We start from the raw sequence: 26,483 nt of genomic DNA on the forward strand, positions 1-26,483 counted from the left end.
AATCCAGGATCCTTAAAATATGTAGTTTATCCCCATTTGTCTTAGCTAGTGATGATAAACAGTATGGATTTCTTTCTTTGCCTCCTTTCTCTCTTGAAAAAAATTCCTTTCTTTCTTTCACCAAAACTTGCTTGAGCTATTTTCCTGATGGCCCTTCTGAGATGAAAAAAAGAGGTCACACATTTCTTGTCTGAGCGTCACTCCGGGTACTGTGAAGATGGACTGGGCTATGAAGAAAACAAAAGGCAAAGGGTAAGGGTACATTGAGGCAAATTCATCTGCTGCCTTGGAAGACAAATGCTCCTGTACAATACTCTTCCTTTTGGCAGTGAATCTCTAAGTTGAGTGCCTTGCCCAAGTGCCTTGGGCAATCTCCAGTAAGTGACACCAGAGTGGGCACTTAGAGGACCATCATTTCTTCAAGATCTACTAGCCCAATAGCTTCTCAGGTAATATCACAAGAGGTGATCCAGTCATTTCAATAGATTCTGTCCATCTATCTTCCAACTCAACGCAAACATGAGTGATTTTAAACATAAAATCCTTGGTCAGATGAGTGGGACTTAAATTGGTTCTTCTGCTCCTAAAAGGGCCAGGGAAACGAAATAATGCAGCTGGTTGACATTCAGCAGATGCAATAAGGGCAAGAAGTAATTTTGCTTTGCTGCTGTTATCACCTTAGAGTAGATTTGAACTTGAGCTTTACCCATGTCTGGTCATACTTCTTGTTTTCTGGCAGTGTCACTCCAGCATCCCTTCACCTTTGTTTTGTGGAGCTCCTCAGAAAACCACATACCTGGTCAGGATCAGCTTGCAGGGAGAGGCCTCTCAGGATCAATCCTGTCAAACACCCTGGTCACTTCTATGTTCCAGAGGGTAACAAGGTACCCCACAGAATTGCCCTCTAAATCATTGAGAAAATCTCCAAGTACCATCTAGAAATTTGGATTCATCAGGCATTTGGGGCAGGTCATCTTAATCAGATCCTCCTCTCTATGGAGGTTCAGTTAACTCAGTTGTGATGATAATGAGGTTTTTTCTCAGTGACTTGGATTTGTTTCCCAACACACAGGTTGCTATGATAATGTCATATAACTTCCATGGAAGTCCCACTAGCAGCAACACAGCTGAAATACCAGCCATTGTGAAAACATGCTAACATACCAACATTGGTATATTGGGAATACCTCCCTTTGAACCCACACATTCCAGTGCCCAATCTGACTTAAACAAACTTTTAATTAAAAACAAAAGCTAGAAAACAAAATATCAGTCCTTAGCAATACCTTTATTTCCAGACTGCCTCTGAGCCCTACATATTTATTTATTTAATCAATTTATATGGCTGCCTATCTCACATATGTGACTCTGGGTGGCTTACAATAAAATAGATAAAATACATTTTATGTTCTATATGCATCCTTGGAAAATAAAAATGGTGACTGGCTGTGACCAGTACTCTGTTTTGAAGAGAGCATTGAGGGAGATTACTGTAGAGGCTATGTCAGGGAATGGTCTTATCCATTTGCCTTCTGGGAAGTGATCTGACTGCAAAATGCTCTAAAAATTCCAGACGTGCCTAGGACCTCAAAATTTTGTCTATTCTTGATTTAATGGCTGAAGAATATAGCTTTTTTGGCCTTTCATGGCTTCCTTCACTGGAGTTTTCTAGCATATGTTCTTAGTAAACTATGCATGCATAAGCTGCATTCACTTGTTTGTGTTTATCTATTTTGATACTCTTCTTTTCCTTTTTTTTAAATCTGTTTTATTTGCTGACTACAGGCCATAGTAAAATTGACCTGATCTATGCATGACTGTGTTTACCTCCCACCAAAAGATATTGAAATAAATTAATACGGTCATTCTGAGATCCTTAGAGTGGACATGAAACAGGGAATGATGTACCATTGGAAAGCTGGCCCAGTTGAGATGGCAGGGGGGAGAAGAAGTGATGACAAAGTGCCTCTTGTGCAGAGATCCTGTTTTGTGGACAGACTTTTAACATTCTTGCTGCCAAGTCTTCAGCCTCAGGCACCTTGGTTAGCCTAGAAGACAATCATCAAAAAGAGAACTAAATTCCAGGAATACAAACACTCCTATTAGCTTTGGAAAAAATATTAATTTAATATATAAGAAGAATCCATAGAAAAAGGTAGGATGGGGAAGGAAGGAAGGAAGGAAGGAAGGAAGGAAGGAAGGAAGGAAGGAAGGAAGGAAGGAAGGAAGGAAGGAAGGAAGGAAGGAAGGAAGCCGGCCGGCCTTACATTTGGTATCAGCATTCAATCAATTAAATATATACAGATAGATCAAGAAAGTTCTATTTTTCCAAATTCTTTTAAATTCAGAAGTAGTTATATTTAAGTGGTAGAGACATCTTAGGACTTTCTCTCAATGGAATTTATTTTCAAAATTATCAGTTCTGAAACAAAATTATTTGTAAAACAAGACCAAAAGCAAAGCAATGCAATCCCCATTACTGTGCTTATAATCATAGCTGCATCTGAAATTTGTATGATTAAACTTGAGATCAGTGTTACATATCTGTTTTTTTTTAACTTGAGAAGAAATGTACACATGTGATTAAACAGCTTTGGATAAAACTGAATTGGTAATTTTGGGATTTATTGATTAAAAAGGTTTGCTTACGGGAAGAAGGGAACCAAGCTATGTAATTTAGGAGGGTGGAGATGGTAATTACTATGTTTGTAACTGCTGCAAAGAAGATCGGAAGTTGCTTCCTTGGATATCTGTCTTTTTTTCTTTATTTCTGTTTTGTTATCTTTCACTTTTTCTTTTATTCTTTCACATCTCCTTTTTTCTACTTTTCCTTTTATGTTTCTGTAGTTTTTTAATCTTATGTAAAATCTGCTTTTAATAAAAATTATATTAAAAAAAACAGTTTTGGCACACACCTCTAAATAATCATAAAAGTTAAATCATGGCACCTTCATTGTGTCATTAACATAAATAAAATCAGTTGGAAGATATTTATTATTTATACAGGAAGTCTTGCTGTAATGTATTTTAATTAATATTTATTCTATTTTAATTAATTTTTTTTTTTACTGTAAACCGCCCAGAGTTGCTCTGTAGTGAGATGGGTGATGACAAATTTGAAATATAAATAACATATAAATAAATAAATAAATAAATGTAAAGTTTTTAAGTCAGTGTACCAATGATTATTAATTAATCATGAAGGAATTTCTCCAGAAGTTTCACTGACCAGAAATTACAATGTCCCATTCTGTAAGCATAAGTATATTATACACACAAAGAATCTGTCGTCCTTTTCATAGCCACTAGGAAAGGTTGTAGTTATGTATTAATTTAAAACAGTTCCTGGGTGCCTTTAAGACTGAAGATTTTTAAGGATGTAAATAGATACGCAAATAGGTATGTGCATTTATATCTGGCAAAACCTAATGCCAAACAACCTGGAATCCAGGAAGTGAACTAGAAGAAGGCGGAGAGGAAGCAAGGAAACAAAACCAGTTGTCTTTTACAACTTTAATTGGCTTCTTTCTTCGAAATGTCAGGGGGCTCCTGGGAGCTCAGCCTGCCGGGTTTCTCCTCAACCCATCCCAGCAGGCTTCTCACTTCCAAACAACATCACACTGCCTGGACCGGCTCCCTCTTGTTCTCTCACTCCAGTCCCAACAGAAACCTACTTATGACTCTAACTGGGTATGAAGTCTAAGTGATTTGTGATTTTTTTTCATAAGAGGGGAAGTAATCAAAGGAAGGAGCTGCATGTATAGAACTGAGAGCAGAATTCTAACTGTAGCTCAGCTGCAACTGAAGAGTTAGGAATATAAGTGGCCACCAGATACACCAGATACCAGATAGCTCAACAGAGAGGGAAATGAGGCAACTGCAGTGACTGAGAAGAGAGGCAGGATAGAAATTGAAAGAGGGACAGCACATCTCATGCCAGTATATTTTTCTGCCAACTAAGGATAGATGGAGAGCTTTATGGCCCTTTCCCCACACCTTGAGATTGTTGTTTCTTGGTGTTGGAATAATGGGGAAAACATTACTCTAACACTGAAAGAACCAGGAGCAACTTAAGCTGGTATGAAGAATGAAGGAAGTGCCATGGGATTACATTGGGAAAAAAGATGTTGCCAGGGCAGGCTTGTGCTGTGGTTAAGTGCAAGTTGGGACACAGCCTAAACTTCTGCTATGGAAAAAGGCCCCCAAACTATAGGGGATATTTTGAGGGAAAGGTATTTGGGATCTCTGTCTTAGCTAGTTCTGCCCCACAATATTTATCTTTATTCATCTAGTGCTAAGTCTCAATAGAAGAGAGTATATGTAGCTCAGGGTTGAACTGTGGAGTCCTTGGGGTTCTCTGAGCTTGGTTATTTTCTTGCAAACATTTCGTTAGTGCTAGAATGGAGTGGGGTTTGCTCTCTGTTTATATACAGTAGCTTGCCCTGCCAGTGTTGGTGGGGGGCGGGTGGGTTTTGAAACAACCTCTTCAGAACCAATGGTGACCTGAATCCTAGAAGCATTTGTGGGGAATTGGTGCACGAGTATGTATTTTAATGGCAGTGCCCTGAACTGACAGTATGAAGTGTATACTCAAAGCATTAAGGCACCAACAGTCTAACAGGAGGCTCTTCGTTTTTAGCTGCCTTCTGCCTAGCAGAGGTCCCTTAAAGGCTCTAAACACAGCCACTGTCTTCTCAAAGGACAGGTAGGCAGGTGAGATTTAGGAAGAGAGGAAGTTCCTTTTTGGTTTAGGGAGTCGTAGCTGGAAGCCCCTGCAGGAAGCAAGCACCCCAGAAAAACAGAGTTCATAGGACTTCCCAGAAAACTATACAAAGCCTAAAACGCCCTGAAAGAACTGGAACCAGGAGGTAAATTTGGCAGGGAACATTTGTTTAGTAGAGAGACTGAACAGACCTTCAAGTGCCACATTTGTTTAGATCAGTGTTTCTCAACGTTGGCAACCTTAAGATGCATGGACTTCAACTCCCAGAATTCCCCAGCCAGCATGCTGGCTGGGGAATTCTGGGAGTTGAAGTCCGCGCATCTTAAGGTTGCCAACGTTGAGAAACACTGGTTTAGATTCCTGAATATGCTCCAGTTCTGTAACTTTACCTCTTCATTTGCTCACTGTTTACAGATTCCTGTGCTAGCTTTGGTCTGCAATTTCCAGCCTCATGTAACATGTTGCAGTTAAATTAGTCTCTCAAATCCTTCGTTGCTTTCATTAAAATAACATCCCTTTTAGGCAACCCATGAGTGTAACCCAATGATAATGATAAGTACCAATGCCTTTCTTGGAAATTGTCACTTTTAATTTTTTTTTTTTTTTTTTAGCTAGGCTTGAAGGCTACTACTATTATTTTGGATTTGTCTTATTCAGACTAAGCACAAAGAACAGATTAAGAGAGTGTTTGATGATTGTAGGTAGCTTACCTGTCACAGATCATCTGGAGCCCCCGAGGCCAACTGCCAAGGAATCTATCTGGAAAATTAATATGCAAGCACCAGATGAAACACAAACCAATTCAAGTCATACTATATTTACTTGGAATTTCTATTCTTGTCCTTTTATCTGTCACTGCTATTTTTAATCAATATATGTTGTTTCTGTAAGTTTGAATATCGACCTTTATATCAAAAGGATACTATGGACCTGTTAGCCTACTTGGTAGGGAATGCAGGCACAAATGCTTGAATCTGATTTTAACAGAGCAAACATACTGCAGCCAGATAGACAAGCGCCTCCAGACAGAGGACTCCTAGCACAGTTAATCACCAGACATTATGCAGTCTGTTTCTTCACTAACAAAGGTTTCTGTCTAAATGGTGGGAAAACACAGGAGGGTTACAAGTGAAGAATGAGGATGTTTGGAAACTAATCCCCCATAAATTTCCATGAACGAGGCAGGGCAGTTGCCTAATAAAAAGTCTGGTTTGAAAGACTCCCAAATTATACAACGCAAATAGAAGGAGCACCGTCTTTGCACAAGGAGTCTCCCTCCTACTTCCCATGGCCTTCAAGGGAAGAATTTCCAAGGTCAAGAAGTCCAGATCTTGGAACGCTCCCCAAAGGGTGCAGGCAGCAGAGACTGGAGGCAGCGTGTGAAAGACAGTGCTCCTTTCTGTGCCCACAATCTTCCTCGTAGACCGGACATTTTTAAAAATGCAAAAAATCACTCTCCCTTCCTCCCAAGAATCCTCAAAAGGGCAGCAAAAATGCCTTTCCGATCCATGTCACCCTGCTAGTCTGTGGCTAGCAGGAAGTTTGAGATTTGGGCGCGCTGACTAAATGATGGAACTGTTTGGCACTGCTGATCATTTCGGTTGATAAAAATGAAACTGTTTCTTCTATGATTTCAAAACCTACGTATTTATAACTCTGTGGAGAATCCAAGCAAATGAATACATAAATACATTTAGTATTAATTAGAGGAAATTCTCTGGATTCCTGGACCCCTTCCACACTTCTAAAGCCCTTGTGTGTCCTCAAAGGCAAAGGAATTTCTGGCCGTACTGGAAAACTGAGATGGATTTTATATAGCTTGATCTACTCCTGGAATAAGAGGGGAAATGCTACTTTAATAGCAATAAAGCTAAAAATGACTTAACTGGAGATTTTATTTATTTGTTTTTTGATTTGTGTGGCTACCGATCTCACCTAAGTGACTCTGGGTAGCTCACAACAGTTAAAAACAACAATACAATAAAAACAAGTTAAAAACCAATTTACAAACATACTAAAGCATCAAGAATCACTTTAAAAGAAAAATAACCATGGTCTGCAGCAAAATCTATCAACACAGCCATGGAGAGATGAGATAAACATCACATCACAGAAGGCAATATTGCAGGGCATGCTTGTACCCCAGTTAGGTGCAAAGGAGGAAAGTCTTTTAGCCAAATCTTCTCTTATTTTGCTTTGTCACTTCTGAAGACCTACAAGAACTGTTCTATTTTGTGGCAAGCGACATCGGATGTCAGTGGAATAGTCTACCTATAGAGACTGTAAGTTCTCAATCTCTGGAGGTTTTTCACAAGAGGCTAGAGCACCACCGTCTCATGGATGGTTAATTTGTTTTTTAAAGATAGCCATAGATTAATGCAAAAGAGGAAATAGTTTTAACTGATGTGAGATGCTTTAGGAAACAATTGTCTAAAAAGTTAAATAGAAATACAATAAATAAATAACTTCCCATGTGACTCCGCAGGAATTCCTAGTAGGGTGATTTATTATTTATTCCTTTGTTGTATTTTTAATCTATTTTCAAACAGGTTAGCTCCAGTTATCACCCTGAGCTCAGTTTCTTTTCTCCTCCCTCCAATGATTGACTGAATAATAAACTATAAAGCCTTGATTTTTAGGAGATGCACAGTGTGGGTATGTAAGAGGGACAGACAAATCATCGCACAGAGGACAAGCAGAGTCCTGAAAGAGCAGCAGCAAGGCCAAAAGGGAAAAACAACTGCCTTGACAAGACCAAGTGGCACACTCACAAAGCAAGACAACACCTCTTGAAAAGGTGCAATTGAGGAATTCGCAATACAGACAGCAAATGTTATGCTGGCACTGTTTTGTGGTGACTCAAGGATGGGTAGATAGCACTTTAACTGAGTAATGGAGAAAAGGCCCTGTGATTAATATTTTTCTAGATCAATCTGACTATAATCGTAAAAGAGAGCAACAGGATCTTCTAGAAATCCACTTTAAAAATGGATTGCCAGTCTTGTGCTACATGTGATCCAGAGATCTTCCATCAGACTTGTGTTACTGCCTTTCCATAATGATCCAAATCATATTTTGTCTCTGGGATGTTAATATTTTAGGTTGATTTGTTTTATTGTTGTTTCAGTGCTAACAAGTACAATCCTACTCCCAACACTGTGAAAAATACATTTCAAATAATGGGTATCTATCTACTGACTAGTACCTGTGATTACAATAAATTCCAGATGAGGCACTTTTTCCATTCCTCAGTAAGAATTCACAAAATGTTTTGTGTGCTTTGGGAGTCCAACCAATGTCTTTCATTTATAATACTACTGTGGTTTTCTCTTTGATTTTCTTCATTGTTTAATCAGAAGCAACATTAAGGAGGAAAGGACAGAATAGTTAACAATAGCCTTGAACTGGTAGCATTAAGAGCTCCATTTAAAAGCACCCAGAATTAGCAAATAGTAACTAAATTGCATTGCAAACCCACAATATTTTGTTATGTTTTAAAAACCAGATCTTAATTAAAAACTAATATTTCCTCTAGAGTCATACTTAAAAAAAAATTAAAAAGCATATGATGAGGCTTTCTACCAGCATGTCACTGCCTCACTACCATCCTTCCCCCAGCAAGAATTTCTCCAGGGTTGTGATGTTTTTCCTTACAAAAACAGCAGGGAATTGCTGAGTAGTTTGAGGCTTTTACCCCCCGCCCCGGCCCTTCTCCCACTCCCCAGGGGAATCTCTCTCTCCTCCTGCTTTCCTTCAAAGCAGTGGACCTAATTTCTCAACCCCCAATTGCTACGTTTGGACGGGCAGGATGGGGCACAAACTCTAGTCTGCAGAGGAAGCCGGCACATTCCCATTTCACACCAGGGTGATTAATGAGTCCTGGCTAATGGTGTGAAAGTTTCCCCACCTTTACAAAACCAGCCTGAATTACTGTTTGGCCATCACGGCCGGCATGTGAAAATGAGGGATGTTTGGTTTTCAAGCGGGGGATCCAAACCAGGGCCTCTAGAGCTTGTCTGAGCAACACCCTCCTCTTTGAAGGGATGTTACTATGCTCTGCTAGACCTGAAAACCTTGGGCTGAAAGCATTCCCCCACTGACCCTCCTGACTTTCAAGCAGACCGTGCCCCTTTTCCCAGTACGAGCAGGATGCAGAGGAGGGAATTCGTGTCTCAGGGTTTTAATATTTCACTTTTCTTTCATTTCCCCCTGCGTTGGGGTTGATCATTGCGTCCGCGTACCCATGACGCTTGGGTGTGCTGTTCTGAAAGACATCTCGTGAGAAAACATTAAACAAAAAGAAGAGAAAGGGAAAAGGAGGGTCCTTTTCAAAAAACATTGCCCACATCCCACTAAGAGACAACTGGTCCTTTGAAGTTGGGGACACAAAGTTCTCACCCATGATGGATGGAAACAAAGACCGATACCCCTCTGCTCCCCTTCTCCCCTCTGATTCTGAGCAGAATTGCAGGAAGGAAATGGGGAAGTCTCTGCTCCCCCACAGCCCCAGCAACCTGTTGGCAGAGTATTGCGTTCCTCATGGAGGAAGACAGCAATTGTAAGCAGGATCACTGCACAGGGGAGTGGAGAGACTGGTCAAAGGCACAGAGATCTTTCGCAGCAGCAGCAGCAGCAGCAACACACACCTGTCTCAGACAAAGGGCTGAAGGTGTGTTGCTGGCAAGAAGGGGAACGCCACAATGCTTTTTCCTCCAAGTAAATCACAGTTGCTTTGTGCTGCCAGCTGATCAGATCCATACACCTTAGCTGATCAGCTGGCTCAGGGAATGGCAATGCATGCTTTTATCACCAATGGCCACCATAAGAAATACAGGAAGAGGCCGGCCAGAATAGCCCAAAGGTAGCAGATTTGACCAGGATGAGAAAAAAAGTCTTAATTCAAATGCTCTTAAAACCAGGATACAACATGAATCGATGTTCTGCACGCAAAAAGCCATCTCACATCACCCTCTTAAGCAAGCAGTGAGATCATACCTGGCTTATGGTGGCAAAGTTTGGAAACTCCTGGCCACATTTCTTCACTTGGGATCCCCAGGACCTTTCAAATGAGAAACAAGACTTCAGGTATTTTCTAAAAACCTCTGCGCAGTCTTGATGCTAGTTTCCAGAGATCCATCTGAAAAGGCACCCAGCAAGCTTCGCCTGCCAGCAAAGAGGGAAATCAACATTATACAAAGCTTTCATATTTGTCATGGGCTGCAGCTGTCAGGATGGTCACCCCAAATGCTCTTCCCGAAACCAAGATTGTGTCTCTACAAGAGGAGCCTCCGCAGATGACAGGCGTTCAGAAGCTGCAGACTGTCAGGATGAGAGAGACCCCACTGCTTTGAGATGAAAGGGAAAAGGCGGGAAGCAGATCTTCTGACAGGTGTTCAAAAACTTCATTTCACAGTGTTATTTGAGGACATCCTAGGCCTTAGTACCACTGAAACTTGATTTGAAGGATGGAGTCCACCTTAGGACTGATTCCTCAAGCAAACAATCCATGCCAATTAAGATACCTCAAAGCAAGCATTTTGCTATGGACTGAATTCAGAAACCAAACTGAGTTCTCCTTTGTATTGGTGGCTTTTAAAACTGCAGCCAATGTATATCTGTTTTTTTTTTTACATGCTCAGAAACCTGAATGCAATGAGTTTATCTATTATGTATCAAAGCATCATCTTTTAGCTTTTTGTATTTTGAAGATCAAACACACAAATGGTGAGATCCTTTTTTTCTCTCTCTTGTTGAATTTCCTATATTCATTTTGTAAGAAATTCACAAGGCAAAGGGAGAAAGAGAAAGATGTTTCTGAAGCATCTAACAATGCTACACATACAGACCTATACTGATAAGCTAACACTTTGCTGATGATTCTAGTATGAGTTTCTCAGATATACCATTGTACTCACTACCCAGATATTCTCTAACTGGTCAAAGATACTGCAAACGTCTGGAAACAGTGGCTGACCATGAAGCATCTCCACAAATATGCAGCCTGCGCTCCTGGAGAAAAATAATATTAAGTCACTCAGCCACCCAGTGCTGTTTTTATACAAATATGTCTAATCTAAATCAAAACAAAAGAATATAAAATGTACATTTTTATCAAACTTTCTAGTAGCAACATATTTCTGAAAATACTTTATATCAACACAGAAATGCTATAAGAAGGCATGTCAAAATCTGACTTTAATTTCAGTGGGAACAAAATGGCTTCTGTTACAGCAATGGATGGGTTCACTAACAGCAATCATTCTCCACTACAAAATTTATGTAAGGTAGTAGATACTTGAAATACTGATTCCAAAAAGAACAAATATTGGGGAATTTCTGTAAGAGACAATGTAAACTAGGATCAATCATATTTTAAAGTGTAAACTAAGGCAGTTGTATTAAAAATATATACCGGGGAAGCTATATACAAAATTCTGCATATTATGTTAAACTGCAAACATATGTGGACTGTCTAGCAGGTTCTTCTTTCTCCAATGAAAGAAAGAAAGAAAGAAGCCATGAGGATCTACCATACTGAAACTGGTTCAGATTTTCACTGAACCTCACATTCTTCGCTAAATGGGCACCACCTAATCTAAATACATATGCTCATATACTCAAAAATGTATAAGGCTAATCTAGCATGCTGGAGTCTGCATATATGATAAATAACTAATATCTGCAGCAGGAATTAAGTGGAACGGAGCTACTGCAGTCCCTCAGATTGCTTCCTTAGATCCTTCAATAATGTGGTGGCTCTTAAGCTCAGTTTGCAACCCACCCCTAGGCTCCATTCTCTACATAACACACAACAACTCTGGTAGTATTGTCACAACAAATCTCTTTACTACTACAATATGAGAAACACTAAAATCTGAACTGCATATCATACTGCCTACTTATCAAGACCTCTGATAAAAGAAGGAGAAATCACATTTAGGGGGAAAAAGGAAATAAAACTTGCAGTCTTACCTTATATTAGGAATAAGCAACATGGTATCTTTCAGATATTTTGCACTGTTGTCATTAATATAATGACTGGGGCTGACTGGCACTGAAGTTCCTTACACCATAAACTCCTCCAGGCCATAATGAATTGGTCTGCTACAACAATCAGTTTTAATTCCTCCCACATACTTACTTTCTTAAACACATCAGAAGACTGGATCACAACTTAAGGCCTGTCATACACCACTCACTCCCCTCCCTCCTTGGCATAGCAACCCTGGACTATTTTCTGGAGATAGCATAGTTCGTAATCTCTTAATGCAGTCCTGCTTTTTGTAATGTTTATATTAATTACAGGCTTTACCTGTATACTTTGTCAGGGTTTTTTTTAATGCTAGAAAATCACTATCAATGTTTAATTGATAGGCTAATGCCCAATCATACCTCTAAAATGCTAGATTTCTGAATTGTTTCTGTGGGTAGTAATTGCTTTCCATCAACATTAAAACATGCATGTGCGTGCACACACACACACAAATTGGGAACACCTCTGCATGCCAGTCATGATCATGACTTAGCTAGAAACAAACTTTTTTGGTACAAAATAGGTGGAATAGTAATCAGAAAGGCTACAGACTAGGGTGTTTTTTAAAAAAAAATTAATGCTAGGAATCTGGGATTCTATGGGGGGTCGTCACTTGCTCCCTTGTCTCAATCCATATAGTTTACAAGCAATGATTTTCACCCCCATCAAATCAGATACATTTTTCAGGAAAGCTATAACTTTATGAGATGAAAGCTATAACTTTATGACATTTGACATCATTTCATAGAGATCTAGCTCTCTGGCAATTCAAAAAGTTTCTAGGAATTATGTAGCAATTAGGAGAACAGAAGAGATAACCATGGTCAAACAGTATAAAGTAGGAATTATAGCATTGCTTGTGGAAAAGGTTGGGTAAACAGAATAAAATCTTTTGGATTTAGTTTCATTTTTCTCCTACAGTGCTCTAGACACCACATGGCAAGGAGTCTACTCTATTATGGATCTCAAAGTTGAACAGGTCATTTTATTTGGAGGCACAATTGATATTAAATACTCAAATCTTTAAACAATTGGGGGTATCAGGAGAAAAAAAAAAGAAAATAAATTTAGTTTCCACCTCAAACCCATGTACTTTTGATAATCAGAGGATGCTATTCCTCACAGCATTATTCCAAATTTAAAAATGGTCTTATTGTGTCTTCCACCTTTTCCTAAGAAAGGAAAGGAAGAAGGTGATGGGCCTCATTTGCTTCCTCTTAAGGGTCCAAACCTGCTCTCACCAAATATCCACATCTGAGGAATAGGCAGTGGCTCCAAGCAGAACATCAGGAGGACGATAACCAAGTGCCACCACCTCAGCAGAGCATGTTTGGTTGGGGAGGGATTTAGCACGAGCAAGACCTGTCAAGACAGGAAAAAAACAAGATTTTTCAATCACAGTCAGAATTATTTCAACCCATTGTCTGTACAATAAATAGGAGGGCACAAATCACAGGGACAGTCTATTACAATTATTTTGCATCTTTTTGTTGTAAATGATCTAAAGTAGTATCCAACATAATTATATAATGCAGTTGAGTTTTCCTATACTTTTCAGTTTCTAACATTAATTATTCCAAATATCTAAATTTACATCTATTTAGTCTGAGATGGACATTCTTACTTATCTCATCTCAATACAACTGCAGTTTAATTGGATTTAAGATCACCAGTGTTCAAGTTCTCTGTAACAAAGAAGAGAGGGATAAATGTTTCTGGTATGTGAGAAGGAGCAGCTTTAAAGGCAGAAAAGTTTGTCCTTTACAGCTTAGCAAATGGAAATGCTATGGCTCTGAATTTATAGGCCCAGGAAATTCATCTGCTAAATCTCTGTCTGGTGGGGCCAGGTTATGACGACTCACCAAAATCAGCTAACTTAAGCTCTCCGTAGCAATTTAGGAGCAAATTCTGAGGTTTCAGGTCTCGATGAAGGATATGGCACTTGTGAATGTGAGCCAAGCCTCTCAGAAGCTGGAACATGAAAAGCTGGGAACAAAAGGGAAAATCAGAGAGCCAGAATAGTGTAAGGTAGTGCCTTGAACTCCCAGGGGAAAGGAAGGAAGGAAGGAAGGAAGGAAGGAAGGAAGGAAGGAAGGAAGGAAGGAAGGAAGGAAGGAAGGAAGGAAGGAAGGAAGGAAGGAAGGAAGGAAGGAAGGAAGGAAGGAAGGAAGGAAGGAAGGAAGGAAGGAAGGAAGGAAGGAAATCAGATTCTCCCTTATAAGTTAGTTATGTGTTTAAAACCCACAACATACATTCCTAGCAACTCTTCTGTTAGATAACAACTCTCTTGCTGGTGCTAGTTGTCCTGAATGAAGGGATTTATTTGCTTCTCTTTTTATTTTCTGCCATAGTCAAAAGGGTCTCATTCCAGAGGATGAGGCACCCCCACTCCTAGGTGAATAAGCAACGTCAGTTTCTCCATCCAACTATGCAGCCTAACTCTGAAAGCTCTTCTACTAGAAAAAGCTGTTGTATGATTGAAACATGCTTTACTTGGTGATATCCAGAAGTCAGAATTATCAAAAAGAAGAGTCATAAAAGCAATCTAGGGGTGGGGTGGGGGGAATGACACAATATTGAGAGAACACAGAATCAAGAATAGGATGGGGAGCATGGCTAAGTGTCAGAGTGTCAGGATAAAGCTTTTTAAAAACATTCAAACTTTAAAATGTTCTGAAAATGTTGAAAATTTAAGATGCAAAAAAATGTAAAATTTATTAGCCCAGTCTTAGGAAAAAGACTATTATGGACCGTTTTCTTTTGTCTGTTTATGAGATTTAGATCCCATCTTTCACTCAAGAGTGATATAAATTAGAACAAATCAACAGCTGAATTTCAGGGTGTTTGGGGGGACTGATTAGAAGTGGCAATAGTTTGCCTAGCAAAGGCCTCTCACTCCTATTTTTACCGTTATACCCCCAACACCTCAAATGAACAAAAACAATTCAGATACATCATTTCTGAGGATTGCAAGCATCAGTGGATGCCTCAGAATTTGTCTGGGGGCTCCAAGGCCCACAAAAGGGATGCTAGAGTTACATGAGGCTTGCTGAAATCACAGAAAGAATTTGGAAGGCTGGATATGGTAGCGGGGAACCACCTCATGATGTTTTTTTTTTAAAATTAATTTATTAATTTATTAAATTTGTATGCCGCCCATCTCCCCCAATGGATGACTCTGGATGGCTCATAATTAAAACATTTCCTCCTGGTTAAGGGGTTCGATTGTGGCCATGTCTACTTTGGGAGTTGTTTCATGATGTAGGACTCTTATATGCAAAATACAGCCATTACATGCTTTCAAAATTCCATACTGGCTCAAAATGTTTAGCTCTGTTCTTTTGCCTCTCTCTAGTAACTGAAAGTTATTTTAGTTTCTTTTATTCGATTTGGCACCACCCAACTCCAGAACAACTCTGGGCTGCTAATTATTTGACAGCCACAGAATAAAACAAACCGTGCTTTCCTGATATTAATTCAAATTTAGCAAAATTCAACAGGACTGAAATATATAGTTCTAAAAAAATTAAGTGGGGGATGGAAGTGAAATGTAAAGAGGATTCTATTGGACGTCAGATGCTAAAGCATTCAGCCAAACTACAGATTATACTACGTGAGTGAAATATGTCACATATACTGTAATTGTTATTAAATAGGAATTGTGGGGATCTGATAACAAGGAGGAAAGAGTTTTTTTAAAAACCTCTCCTTATGATTTGCATTCTGATCCTGATTGGATCCCATGTGAGTTCTATTTAAGAACAGCTAAAGAAGCATGTTAAGAGTGACCTAAAGGGCTTATGATGGTTTGTTTCATAAGTATATTAGGAAACCTGGGGATTTTCCTAAATAAATACAATGGGAAAAGAGGCTGAGGAACCTGGTGCAAAGGAAAAGCAGTGAGAATAGTTGTGCAGCATTCATGTGGGAGCATCAGGATAGGGAGTTTCTACTTAGGAAGTTCTCCCATCTGCCATGAAACTTCACGGCTATTTTGTCAGTTCACAGATACCAGCTATGTTTTTACTTTCTAAGAAAGAAACATGGCAAAGTGGAAGGTGGGGAAGAGGCACAGATTATTTGCAAATGTTTGCGCTCCCTTGTTGGTCAACTGGAGGGGGTGCTGGTGGCTGATGAGGAATACTTGGAGGCAGTGGTGAGGACATTTGTTGAGTGTCCCCCAAATTGTTCCTGAGGGTTTGGGGGTGAAAATGATGGTTGATCAGAAGTGCTCTAATATCCAAATGACTTCATGTGATCCACTGTATGGGCCAAGGAGGACTTCAGATCCTCCCTTTCCAGTACTGTCCCTGACAGATCCTCCAAAGGATCTTTGTACATGACATGCAACAGCTAACATCACAAGGGGAAAAAATTCCACAGTTTATTCACATACCCACTACAGGTACTTTATACTGTACAGCCTGACCTCTTTATATACTGGGTAAAATGTGTTTTCTTTTGAAAACAGATATTGAAATAGTTTCTTAGTAAAACAACAACAACAAAATAAACCAGTTAAGCAGAGCTTCAGTTGTTCAATCCTGATTTAAATTTGGGGGTGCATTAGTGATCAAATAATGAATCAAAACCCATGAGAATATCACGGTGGGGATTTATTTTGCCAGTTTCTATGATGAAGGATCTTTATATTAAGAAGGGTTAGGGCCAATTATTTCTTGATTTTGGATTCTGGGGGTCATAAATGAACATTCAGCAATATGATGATGTAACTTTGTTTGGTGAAGGCTTGAGGAAGAATAAAAGTGCAATATAGGAGCATTAAACTTCACAAAGGTTTAATGCAATCATTTGACATCCTTTGGGGACAGAACGTTTAGCCCTGAGAATCAGTGGCTACGGCCATAAAATGGAGGATGAAAGCCTGTGTGCATATGACAAGTTAATTATTCTTCATATTAGGGCACCTTATGGGGCAAGATTAATACAGTCTTTCCTGCTTGCATCTAACAACAGCACAAGCATGTCTTGGTAACAGGTTTGTTCTGCCATGTCCTCATCACGTTGCCTTAATCTTGTCTCAGCCCATAAGGGAAGCAGATTATATTGGTAATGAAGCAGTATTTCCCCCCTTCTCCCCACACCATCCAAGAGCAGCCCCAAGGTGTAAAAAATCTGTAGGCTTTGTCATCCATTACTTTGGAGTGAAGTCGGGTGAGGCAAGATAGGGATCGACTGTGGAGAAAGTTGTAGTTTTCTGCTGACTGACTCAAGGATGGACAAAGAGCATTTCAACTCACTAATGGGAAAAGACAGCAAATCTTGTTTTCTATTTCATATTTGTCAATATGATGTAATTGTACAGTTGAAACTAGTTGCAAGAAGGAGAACATTAATTTTTTAAATAAATAAGTGAATCCTAGTATGCTAAGTTCAGGCCTGCCATCTATCTGTTAATCATGCTTGTCCATGGCACATGCCTTTTACATACACATTTCTTCAGAAACATACCATAACATTATGAGGATGAAGGCCCCCAGGATGCTGAGACATGTACTGTGACAGGTCTGTGTGCTAAATAGATGCAGAGGTTAAAAAAATAGAGTTAATTATCAAGTCCAGAGGTTTTCTGCAGGTTCTTTATCAAAGTGTACTTCAACTACATTTGAAAAAAATCACTGAATGGAAAGTGATCTTCTTCTCCTGGTCAACTCCATGAAAACCTCTCCTGGGAAATCAGGCGAAGAAAACCTCTATCTGCCCCCTTTATTACTCATCTCTGGATGGAATCTTTGCATAATACTCTTCCAAATCACTTACAAGCCCAGCACCATATGGTCTACATGTAATAGGTAGGGGTCAAAAAATATTTGAATTGTACAAAAGCAAAAATTAGGGGTGTCCACAGGGAGGGGTCAAAAAAAGTCAAGATAGTGGCATGTTAAAAGGTAAAAATGAATGGTAAAATGTGAAATGGAATGTGGGAAAGACCTTGGGAGAATGGACAAAAAGACGCTGCCGAGGGAAATGGTCAGATAAGAGACAGCATAGCCCACAGATGGATAGTGGCAGGGCAAGAGGCTCTGAAGGGACCCTCCTTAATTTCTTGGGCTGTAAAGGAGATGAGGGAAGAATTGTACTTTCAGACTTGCAAGATTCTGTCAATGTAGTTTTACAATAAAGTGGAATTAGTTCATCTGGTCATGATTTCTATCTGGTTTACCTGGTGAGGCTGACATCAATCTTTCAAGTCTGAAAGTATAATTCTCCTTCCATCTCCTTTACAGCCCGAGAAACTAGGGAGGGGCTCTTCTGAGCCTTTTGCCCTACCCACTATCCATCTGCAGGCTATGCTGTCTCTTATCTGACCGTTCCCTTGGCAGTGCCTCTTTGCCCACTCTCCCAAGGTCTTTCCCACATTCCATTACAAATGCTGAGAAGAGAGGGAGAGGCAGAAGTCATTTACACTGAACTTATGAAACAAATCTTTGAGAACAGCACCCTGAATGCACTGAGAGGATAACTGCAAAAACAATGAGTTCCTGCTTGTTTCAGATCAGATAAAGCAGATCTTTAAATACAGCTGTGACTAAAGCTAAAGGGACCAGATAAATCTCAAGGGCGAGGGAAGAAAGCATGCAAAAAGCAACCGTCACTGTGATGGACACATTCCCTACACATTGTTGTAAAATGCTCTGAAGCATTGAAAAACTATGATAGCATGTTTACTTCCTTCAATAAGCAAATGAAACCTCCAATCAGCAAACAAACAAATCTGATGAAAAGCCACTTACCATGTACTCAAACACTAAAGTCAGGCTCTCTTTGGTCTGGATGATGTCATGAAGGAGCACAATATTGGCATGTTTCAAGCTCTTGAGGAGGGAAACTAAGACCACAGATATAGCAATCAGATTGATGCAGGGACAGAGAAAACAATTGAACAACTGAGATGACAGCAAAGAAGTCTTGGTCAATTGGCTGCCTGGGATGTTTCCATCCCTGGAATCTGGAGCAAGAGATTATCAAACTGGGTCTTCCTAAACAGAATGAATGCTTCAGAATTATTTAAATGATCATTTCCACCTCATAGCCTTGCTGATTTTTCTCATTAGTAGTACAAGGAGCACAGCATGTCCCTTCAATGCTTGATCTGCCTCTGTATCAAGCTCCCTTGGTGCTAAAATTCGTTCAAGGTCAGTCCTGATATTAGGGCGGTTTTCTTTTGTATGTTATAAATTGGAGGAACTGTGTCCTAAAACCAATTCTTAGTCTCGAATGCATGGAAAAAGACCCATACACATAGAACTGGATATGCAGAAGATTTTACGCATGTTAAGTTGAATACATGGAAACAGGAAATAGAAAGAGAGGTAGAACATGTGTTCATAATGCTCCTACGCCCAAACAACATGGTTATTCCGTGTCTATTTCCATTTCCAAACAAGGATTCCATATCACATTTTTAATACAATTCTTAGGCTCCAGAATAAGAGAATATTAATATTTTTATTGCTGATATTTTTAAAAAATCCTCTATAATTCATAGAATCACAGCAGCTTGGTTCCAATAGCATATGCATAAGATTCACCTGGACTGACATTACATTAAAATGAGCATTATAAGGTGAATAAAATGCAATTTTTTATTAAGGGAATTATTTACATGAAGCAATAAAACATTCCTTTTGTGGCCCCAGAGCCCCCAAGAATGGGCAGAGCCAAAACATCTGGCTGTTTTTTGTGTTTGGGGACAGGACTTAAAGGGCAAAATGGGTGCCTTTACAGGGGCTTAAGGCCCTCATTTCACCCTTCTATGTGTCCCCGCCCCCCAAATTGGAACTTCTCTGGAATGTAGCCCTTGACATTTTGTGTGAAGCCCAGTGCATCTCTCGTGCCAATCAAAAGGTTTCAGGCCATCTTAGAAGATCTCAACAAACACAATGGGTTTTTAACACATTATAATTGTAAACCAATAAGGTACTGGTAACGTGTCTCACATGCAATCTGCATAGCCAACCCCTTCCCTCCTCTTTCAACTAATTTAAATCCTACATCAGTCCAGCCACCCTAAGCCTCTGATGAAGGGAGCTGCAGCTCATGAAAGTTTATGCCTTTTCATAAATTTTGTTAGCTGGAAAAGATGCTCCCAGACTCCTCCTGATTTTTTGCCACCACAGACCAATATGGCTCTCTTCCTACAAAAACACACTCCTGGAAAAAAGTGTTGCAATCTGAAATGGAATCCTGTTGCTGAGAGGCATCATTGTTAGGTTAAAAATGCTTAAATACAGTTTCTTTTGGTTAAATGTAGTTTAACTTTCTTAAAAGTTTCTCTTGGTTAAATGAACTCTCAACAGGCTTGAGAGAGTTTCAAGCAGTTACGCCAGGACAGAGATCATGATCAGTGGACTTGCACGGGCAAAGCATAGGACACAGGTAGTAGGCTCTCCCCTTTCAGAAGCCCCTCCCCCTTTTGCACAGACAAAAGGGTTTGTTGGATGTCTAAAGCCGTGTTTCCACAGACAAAGGAAGCACACAACTTGAGCTGTTTAAACTTGCTCCCCCTTTCTCTATGGATGCTTACAAATGGATAAACCCACACTACCACCCGTTTGCAAGTCTGTATAACCATTTTTTAAAAAATAATTTGTAAATTATTAGGGATGCCTAGGCTGGAACTTAGGAATAATTGGAATAATACTGGAATAATCCCAGTGAAATTAGGATGCATGGTTAGCTTATTTCTCAGGAGGTTTTCCTTCAGATCAGATGTCCCTAGCTTTCATCCTAGACAATCTCGCACAAGCAGGAACAAACATCTTCCTCTATCTCCACCTCCTCCCCTGTTTTTGGCTTCCAGAATTAATCTATAGTTTCAGGGCCTATTTGCTAAGGTCTCTCCAGATAAACCTTTGCTTGAAGCATTTTGATGGTATCTGGTTGAAGCAGGAAGCTCCAGAATTCATCACAAAATGGCTTCTGCCTCTTCTTAGCCACCAGCTATGGTGTTCAGGACCCAGAAAGCAGAATTACGTTGTGGCTAACTCTCCCTTCTGTCATTCGTAAACATAGAAGGGCAGAAAGTGTGATTGTAAAATAGGGGCTCTGTAGTTCCACACATACCCTCCGTAGGTACCTCTATTCACACAAGGTGTGTAGTGATTGTGAGCAGGCAATCCCATTGTTTGTTTGCTTGCTTTTAATTTCAATGGTAAAATTAAAAAGGCAAGTATTTAGTTGGCCCATCCCTGTGTAAGTGGGTGGGACACTGGCCAAACCTTTGTTTATTCCCAAACAGAAGTTTGCCTCAGTTTGTAATGACGACTGGCATTGGATCAAATAGCTTGCCTATGGTTAGCACAAAGCTTGGCTGAGTATATCACACACACGTGCTCTCAATTAGAAGCCTTCCTTTCAATACAGCAAAAACGAGCCTTTCTCCACCACTGAGTTACAGGGCTCTCTACCAATTCTTGAATCAGCAAAAAACCCAAGACTGGTATTTTCATTAACTGCAGTCATTTCACTGACTTCCCTCCAAAGAGGTGACAAAGCCTCGCAGATTTTACACACCTTGAGGTTGTCCTTGGATGGTGTCGGAATAAATGTGGGGGGTGGGGTGGCAGGGGCAAGGGGAAATACTACTTTAATCCCAACATAACTAAGGACAGCTGAAAGCCGGTTCCCCTAATGGGCTGGAATGAGATGAAGGCAACATCATGGGGACATGCCAGAAAAAAGATGTTGCCCGGGCAGGTTTGTTAGGAGCATGTAGGGACATAAAGCCTGAAGCATCCACAGGTACCTTATGCAGCAACAGAGTTATGCTCTATCTGATAATAGTGTATCTTGCCTAGGGGTAATAAACACTATATAAATACTTCCCTCTCACATATAAACACACAGCCCTATTGGCATCTGATTGTAAGTCTGGGATGGGAAGAGCAAAATATTCAGAAACATAGAAAAATGATTCTGCATGTATCCTGATATAGTTTTCTATCACTTCTAATATTAATAAATTCAGCCTAATAATAAAAGAGAGCCAAAGTGGTGCAGTGATTAAGGTACCAGGCTAGAAACCTGGAGACCATGAGTTCTAGCCCCACCTCAGGCACAAAACCAGCTGGGTGACCTTGGGCCTTCCTCTCAGCCCTAGGAAGCAGCCAAGGACAAACCACTTCTGAAATCTTGCCATGAAAACTGCAGGGACTCATCCAGGCAGTCACCAGGAGTCAACATTGACTCAAAGGCACCAAAATAATAATACAGTAATAATAATACTTAGTTCAACCTAACTAGTGAAAATGTTCAGGGCGTGATTCCTCATACAGACTGAATGCTGTCTTCAGATTTCTTACCTTCTCTTATGGCTGTAAAAGGGATTCCCTCCTCAGTCTTCAGGCTGATGACTTTCAACACAACCAGCTGGCTGTATATTCTATTGGGACAGAATGTAACAGTTGCCTCTTCACTACACCTAATAGTTGAACTCACAATTTACAGTACACTTAAACCAAATATCCTATAAATCTACCACAGTTAAAGTGATTCAGTGCCATGTAATGCACAAACTATACATTGCCTACTAATATATACAATAATAGCTTTGTTTATGCAATCGAACAGTCTACCAAACATGTGGAGAGAGGAGGCTTGTAGATGAAGTATCATCACCATCACCCATAGAATATCCTTTCCCTAGTATTTACTGATTCCTAAGAAGAGCCCTTTCTTCTTTAGCAAGATTTATGTTTTTGCATATTTAATAACACTTTCCACCAATCTACCTGGAAATTTTCTGCAACTCATGGATGCCTTTTTAAACATTGATGTTATACATTGGCCTTCACAAGAATAGAATATGGCAATCTTTTTGTAAGAAGGTAAGAATTTCAAGTCCAAATTTAGAATGGTTGGGTAGATAGATTAGAGTCTGCACCTGGCGATTTATTAGTACAGGCAGTCCTCAGTTTAAGAACAAGTTCCGTTCCCATGGTCTGTCCTTAAGTCAAATTTGTATGTAAGCCCAAACAGTATTATTGTGTAATACTGTACTGCATAAGTAGTACTGTGTAATGAACTCGAACCATTTGGTATTTAAGTCGAATCATTGAGTATTTAATTTGAATTTTGTTACAACAGGCTCCATTCTTACCTATGGGTTGTCTGTAACCTGGACATTCTTAACCCAGAGACTACCTGTACTTAATTTGTTGGGAAGGCTTAGAAGTATCCCATTACCACGATTTGCTTCAGTTTATTGGATTTTCTTCCTGAAAATATGAATCAAAAAATTGCTTCCTTCTCTGTATTATATTTTCTTTAAGACTATATCAGCATCTCTTCTATCTCCTTATCTTTTGCCAGCATGCATTTATTCATCCAACAAATTAAATATTTCTCTGTTTTCTGCTTCTTACACTGTATGTGCTTTCCTTTTAATTGGTGGTCTTAAATGATTTTAGCCATAAGATCAGATTCTTTTTTATATCCCATATTTTCTGCTTGCATTTATTTTCTCAAAGTTTGTTTTTGTTTTGTTCTTCTAATTTGGATGGAAGTTACCATTTTCTGAAGAAAGCCTCTTGTTTCTAACACTTCCTTGCCTCCCTTTATTAATTATACTATTGTCCTTTGCTCCTGGTGAGATTTTTCCTGTTGTGTGATATGCTTCTGCATGGATCACTATTCCAGGGATTATATATAACTTCAACTACTTGGAGAAATTGGAGAGAGAAATCAACTCATCCTTGATTTGATATTCATTTTTCCTTTTGGGCATTTTCTCTGTTTTAAGTTAGTTCTCTACTATATCTAGCATGTCTCTGTATATGCCCTATGCATACTTCTCTGTACATTTTCTTTAATACTCCTGTACTTGCTGAGTGTAGTGGCATGCACTAACAGTTTCTTTTTTCATATGCATCTATCATGACTACTTTCCTCTACAGGACTTTCGATTGTCTGCTACAAGGGTAGGCAAGTTGGCACTCTTCAGATATTATAAACTATAATTCCATAATCCCTGTCCATACAAAATGACTAGAGTTTATGATAACCTATGTTACTTTACATTAATTTCTTCTGTTTGTTCTATTGAATGGTGCCTTGGACCTCTGCATCCAAACTGTGCCTTCTGTCAGGTCTAACCCAAAGAACTCCAAACGACAATGCAAATTCAGTTCTACTGTGTTTATTAGCTATAACCTCCAGACAGAAAATCTCCCCAGACTGAAACCTAGCTCCCAAGCCAGCCAGCCACAACACCATGAATTCCTCAGGGAAGTGCCAGCCCTATCCTTTTGAACTTCCCACGCTCCTCCAGCGAACTAAGAACACACTTATCTCCCTGAGCCTGGCCTTCATAATTCCATTCCATCACACCTTCAAGGATGAAACATGATAATATTTTCTTTCTTCAAACTAAAAAAAACAACATCTTACTTCCCTCTTCTGCAGTGGAACATGGCTTCTAAGCCGGAGACCCACTTCAACTGAAGCAGATTAAATTGTAATTTCTGCAAACTTGCAGATAGAGAGTCAAAGCTTCTGAGAGGTATGCAGATCTGCTTGAATTAAATAGACTGCTGGATGCGCGCTCCATCACACCATGGAAACTGTATTTTTCTTCACTTAATAGTATAGCAAATTTTCAGATAATATTCATGGATTTACAATAAGTGCAAAGAATACTCTAATTTTAATAAAGTTACTTTTTATAGCTGAGAAGATCTGATTGTCCCTTAATAATTTGCTTCTCAAATGTTTTAATTCTAGAATATTTCCTATAAAGCTTTTTATTCATCCTATTGTTTTAAATTAATTGTGTTGAGTTCATTTCTGATGAATTGAATTATGATAGATTTAACTAATAATGCAAGGGTGACAGAAGTTTCTTCTGTAAGACACTCACCTGCTGATCCCTTTGCACACCACTGAGTGAGGGCCTTCGCTCAGTGTCTCAAGATGCAAGTAGGACGAGACATTCCCAAATGGGAGACTTTTTCTTGGCTTAGATATCAGCGAGAGAGAGAGAGAGAGTACACATGCATTTAGTTCTAAGGTTTCTTAAAAGTTATTTTGACCCAGCAGTACACAGGTTTATTATCTGTGAATCAGAAAACATGGCAATGTTATATTTTATGATGATTGCAAGACGTGTCCCCTTTACTTAGTTTCCAAGTCTGAACCCAAACTCAAAACCTCAGCTGACTTTTCCTGTCTCATTTGAACTTGTGACTGCAGGTTCCAATTGCCTGCTTACAAACACTGTCACTGTCACTTCTGAGTCATGTCTGCACTGAATATGCTTCTCTAAGAGTGGAATATGGAGTATATTTAATATGCCAAAAGAAGTATCCTCCCTGGTGGGCTCAGCAGAAAAATTAATTAGGTTTAAATAGGTGTTTCATGAGGTTAGGAAGTTAAAAGCTGGAATCCAAAGGTGATAGATAGATAGATAGATAGATAGATAGATAGATAGATAGATAGATAGATAGATAGATAGATAGATAATCTTTCTGATCACATAGTTGTGCTTCAGATTAATTGTTTTTTGTTCTACCTGGTAATGAATAATTCTTCATATTCTAATAAAGAAGATCAAACTTTTGTCTTTGTTTTCTAACTCCAAGACCAAAAAATATAAATGTGTATCTTCTGTTGTTTGGTGATTGATAGTAACTGAAAATTACAATTGGCATTATCCCTTATTCCAAATGAATGTAACCCCCATCGAGCCTTTAGAATAGGTTAGGATTCATATTCAAATACAGACTTTATAAAAAAAAATGCCTTCTACAGTTCCTTTCATGTAATGCACACTTGCCCCCAAGAATTCATCACCAAAATCATGGTCCGGAAGAGGATTGCTGAAACAGCATTGGTAGGTTCTTCCAGATTTTGGTTTCTGCAAACTAGGGAACTATGGTGGATGCAATGCATTCCTTGACTGTTGCATTCTACTTGGATCTCTAAATTGGCAGGTACATTGGTAAACATTTCAAGAACAAAAATGTGCTTATTGATCATATCTTCCCATATTTTTGTACTATGAGTTCTCTGATTTTTTTTTAGCTCTGATTCATGACAGAATTACATTATGAGAATATAGTCATCTATACTTTGAGACTGTAAAAATCCAGATGAATTAGTTTTCTGTACCTCTAGGCTGTCATCTTGTGGCCATCCAGAGTTATGCAGGCCTGTTCTGCTAGCCCTATAAATGGATAAGTCTTTAAGGACTCAGTATCACATTCCAAAGAACCATGCACTATAAATGTGCATATGCATCCTGGGTGTTATAAGGACAAGCATCTGGCTAACTTTATATATTAGTCAATCCAGTAAGTTGTTATCGCCTTATTTTTTCTAATGTTTCTTATTTTGTGAAGCTAACATGGAGACTGATCAAGAGATTTCCTTTATTTCATCGAAATTCCAGTGAGATTTAGCCCATGCCTCTCCCAAAATGTCATATGTAAGAAACTGCTTACTTTCAGTATACAATCCTCTCCTTTCGGTTGAATATTGTTTTGCTGTGATGAGTCTTCTTTCTCTTCATAACGGTGGCATAGGCATCTGGAACTGGAAAAATTTCCACATAATATGCCACCCATTTTCTTCAGCCCTCAAACTGCTTGATCTTCTCTCTCTCATATTCTTTTCTGTTTGCCAAAGACTGGAAATGTATGAATGTTCATATGACTTGCATAAGGTCTCTCATGACTCATAAGAGCCCTTTTTCTTTTACAGTTTTAG

At 39.3% G+C, this 26,483-nt stretch overlaps 1 protein-coding gene across 1 annotated transcript; it reads right to left on the reverse strand.

Annotated features, from left to right (window-relative positions):
• Window positions 1-26,341, reverse strand: CDK15 (cyclin dependent kinase 15). The gene is made up of 12 exons (XM_088135825.1): window positions 26,219-26,341; window positions 24,637-24,734; window positions 22,082-22,161; window positions 18,512-18,606; window positions 17,229-17,291; window positions 13,619-13,742; window positions 12,998-13,118; window positions 10,639-10,732; window positions 9,719-9,782; window positions 5,434-5,482; window positions 1,909-2,048; window positions 1-227 (listed from the first exon to the last, which is right to left on the reverse strand). Exons 1-12 carry the CDS (start codon window positions 26,339-26,341, stop codon window positions 118-120), a joined length of 1,161 nt encoding a protein of 386 aa, XP_087991951.1. The 3' UTR covers window positions 1-117.
• Window positions 26,342-26,483: the final 142 nt, after the last annotated feature.

The sequence above is a fragment of the Python bivittatus genome, unplaced genomic scaffold (genome assembly GCF_059951505.1).
Source record: "Python bivittatus isolate LINGU-HERP-01145 unplaced genomic scaffold, Pbiv_v1 ctg000200_np1212, whole genome shotgun sequence".
Lineage (NCBI taxonomy): Eukaryota > Metazoa > Chordata > Lepidosauria > Squamata > Pythonidae > Python > Python bivittatus.

Bases quoted from the DNA above. Each gene is read 5' to 3' on its own strand.
- CDK15 (XM_088135825.1), bottom strand. From the start codon at position 26,341: ATGGGTGGCATATTATGTGGAAATTTTTCCAGTTCCAGATGCCTATGC. The intron at 24,735-26,218 runs GTAAGCAGTTTC...CTGATATCTAAG, and splicing joins GAGAGGATTGTATACTGAAA to CCAAGAAAAAGTCTCCCATT. The intron at 10,733-12,997 runs GTGAGAGCAGGT...ATTTTTCTCCAG, and splicing joins TCCTCAGATGTGGATATTTG to GAGCGCAGGCTGCATATTTG.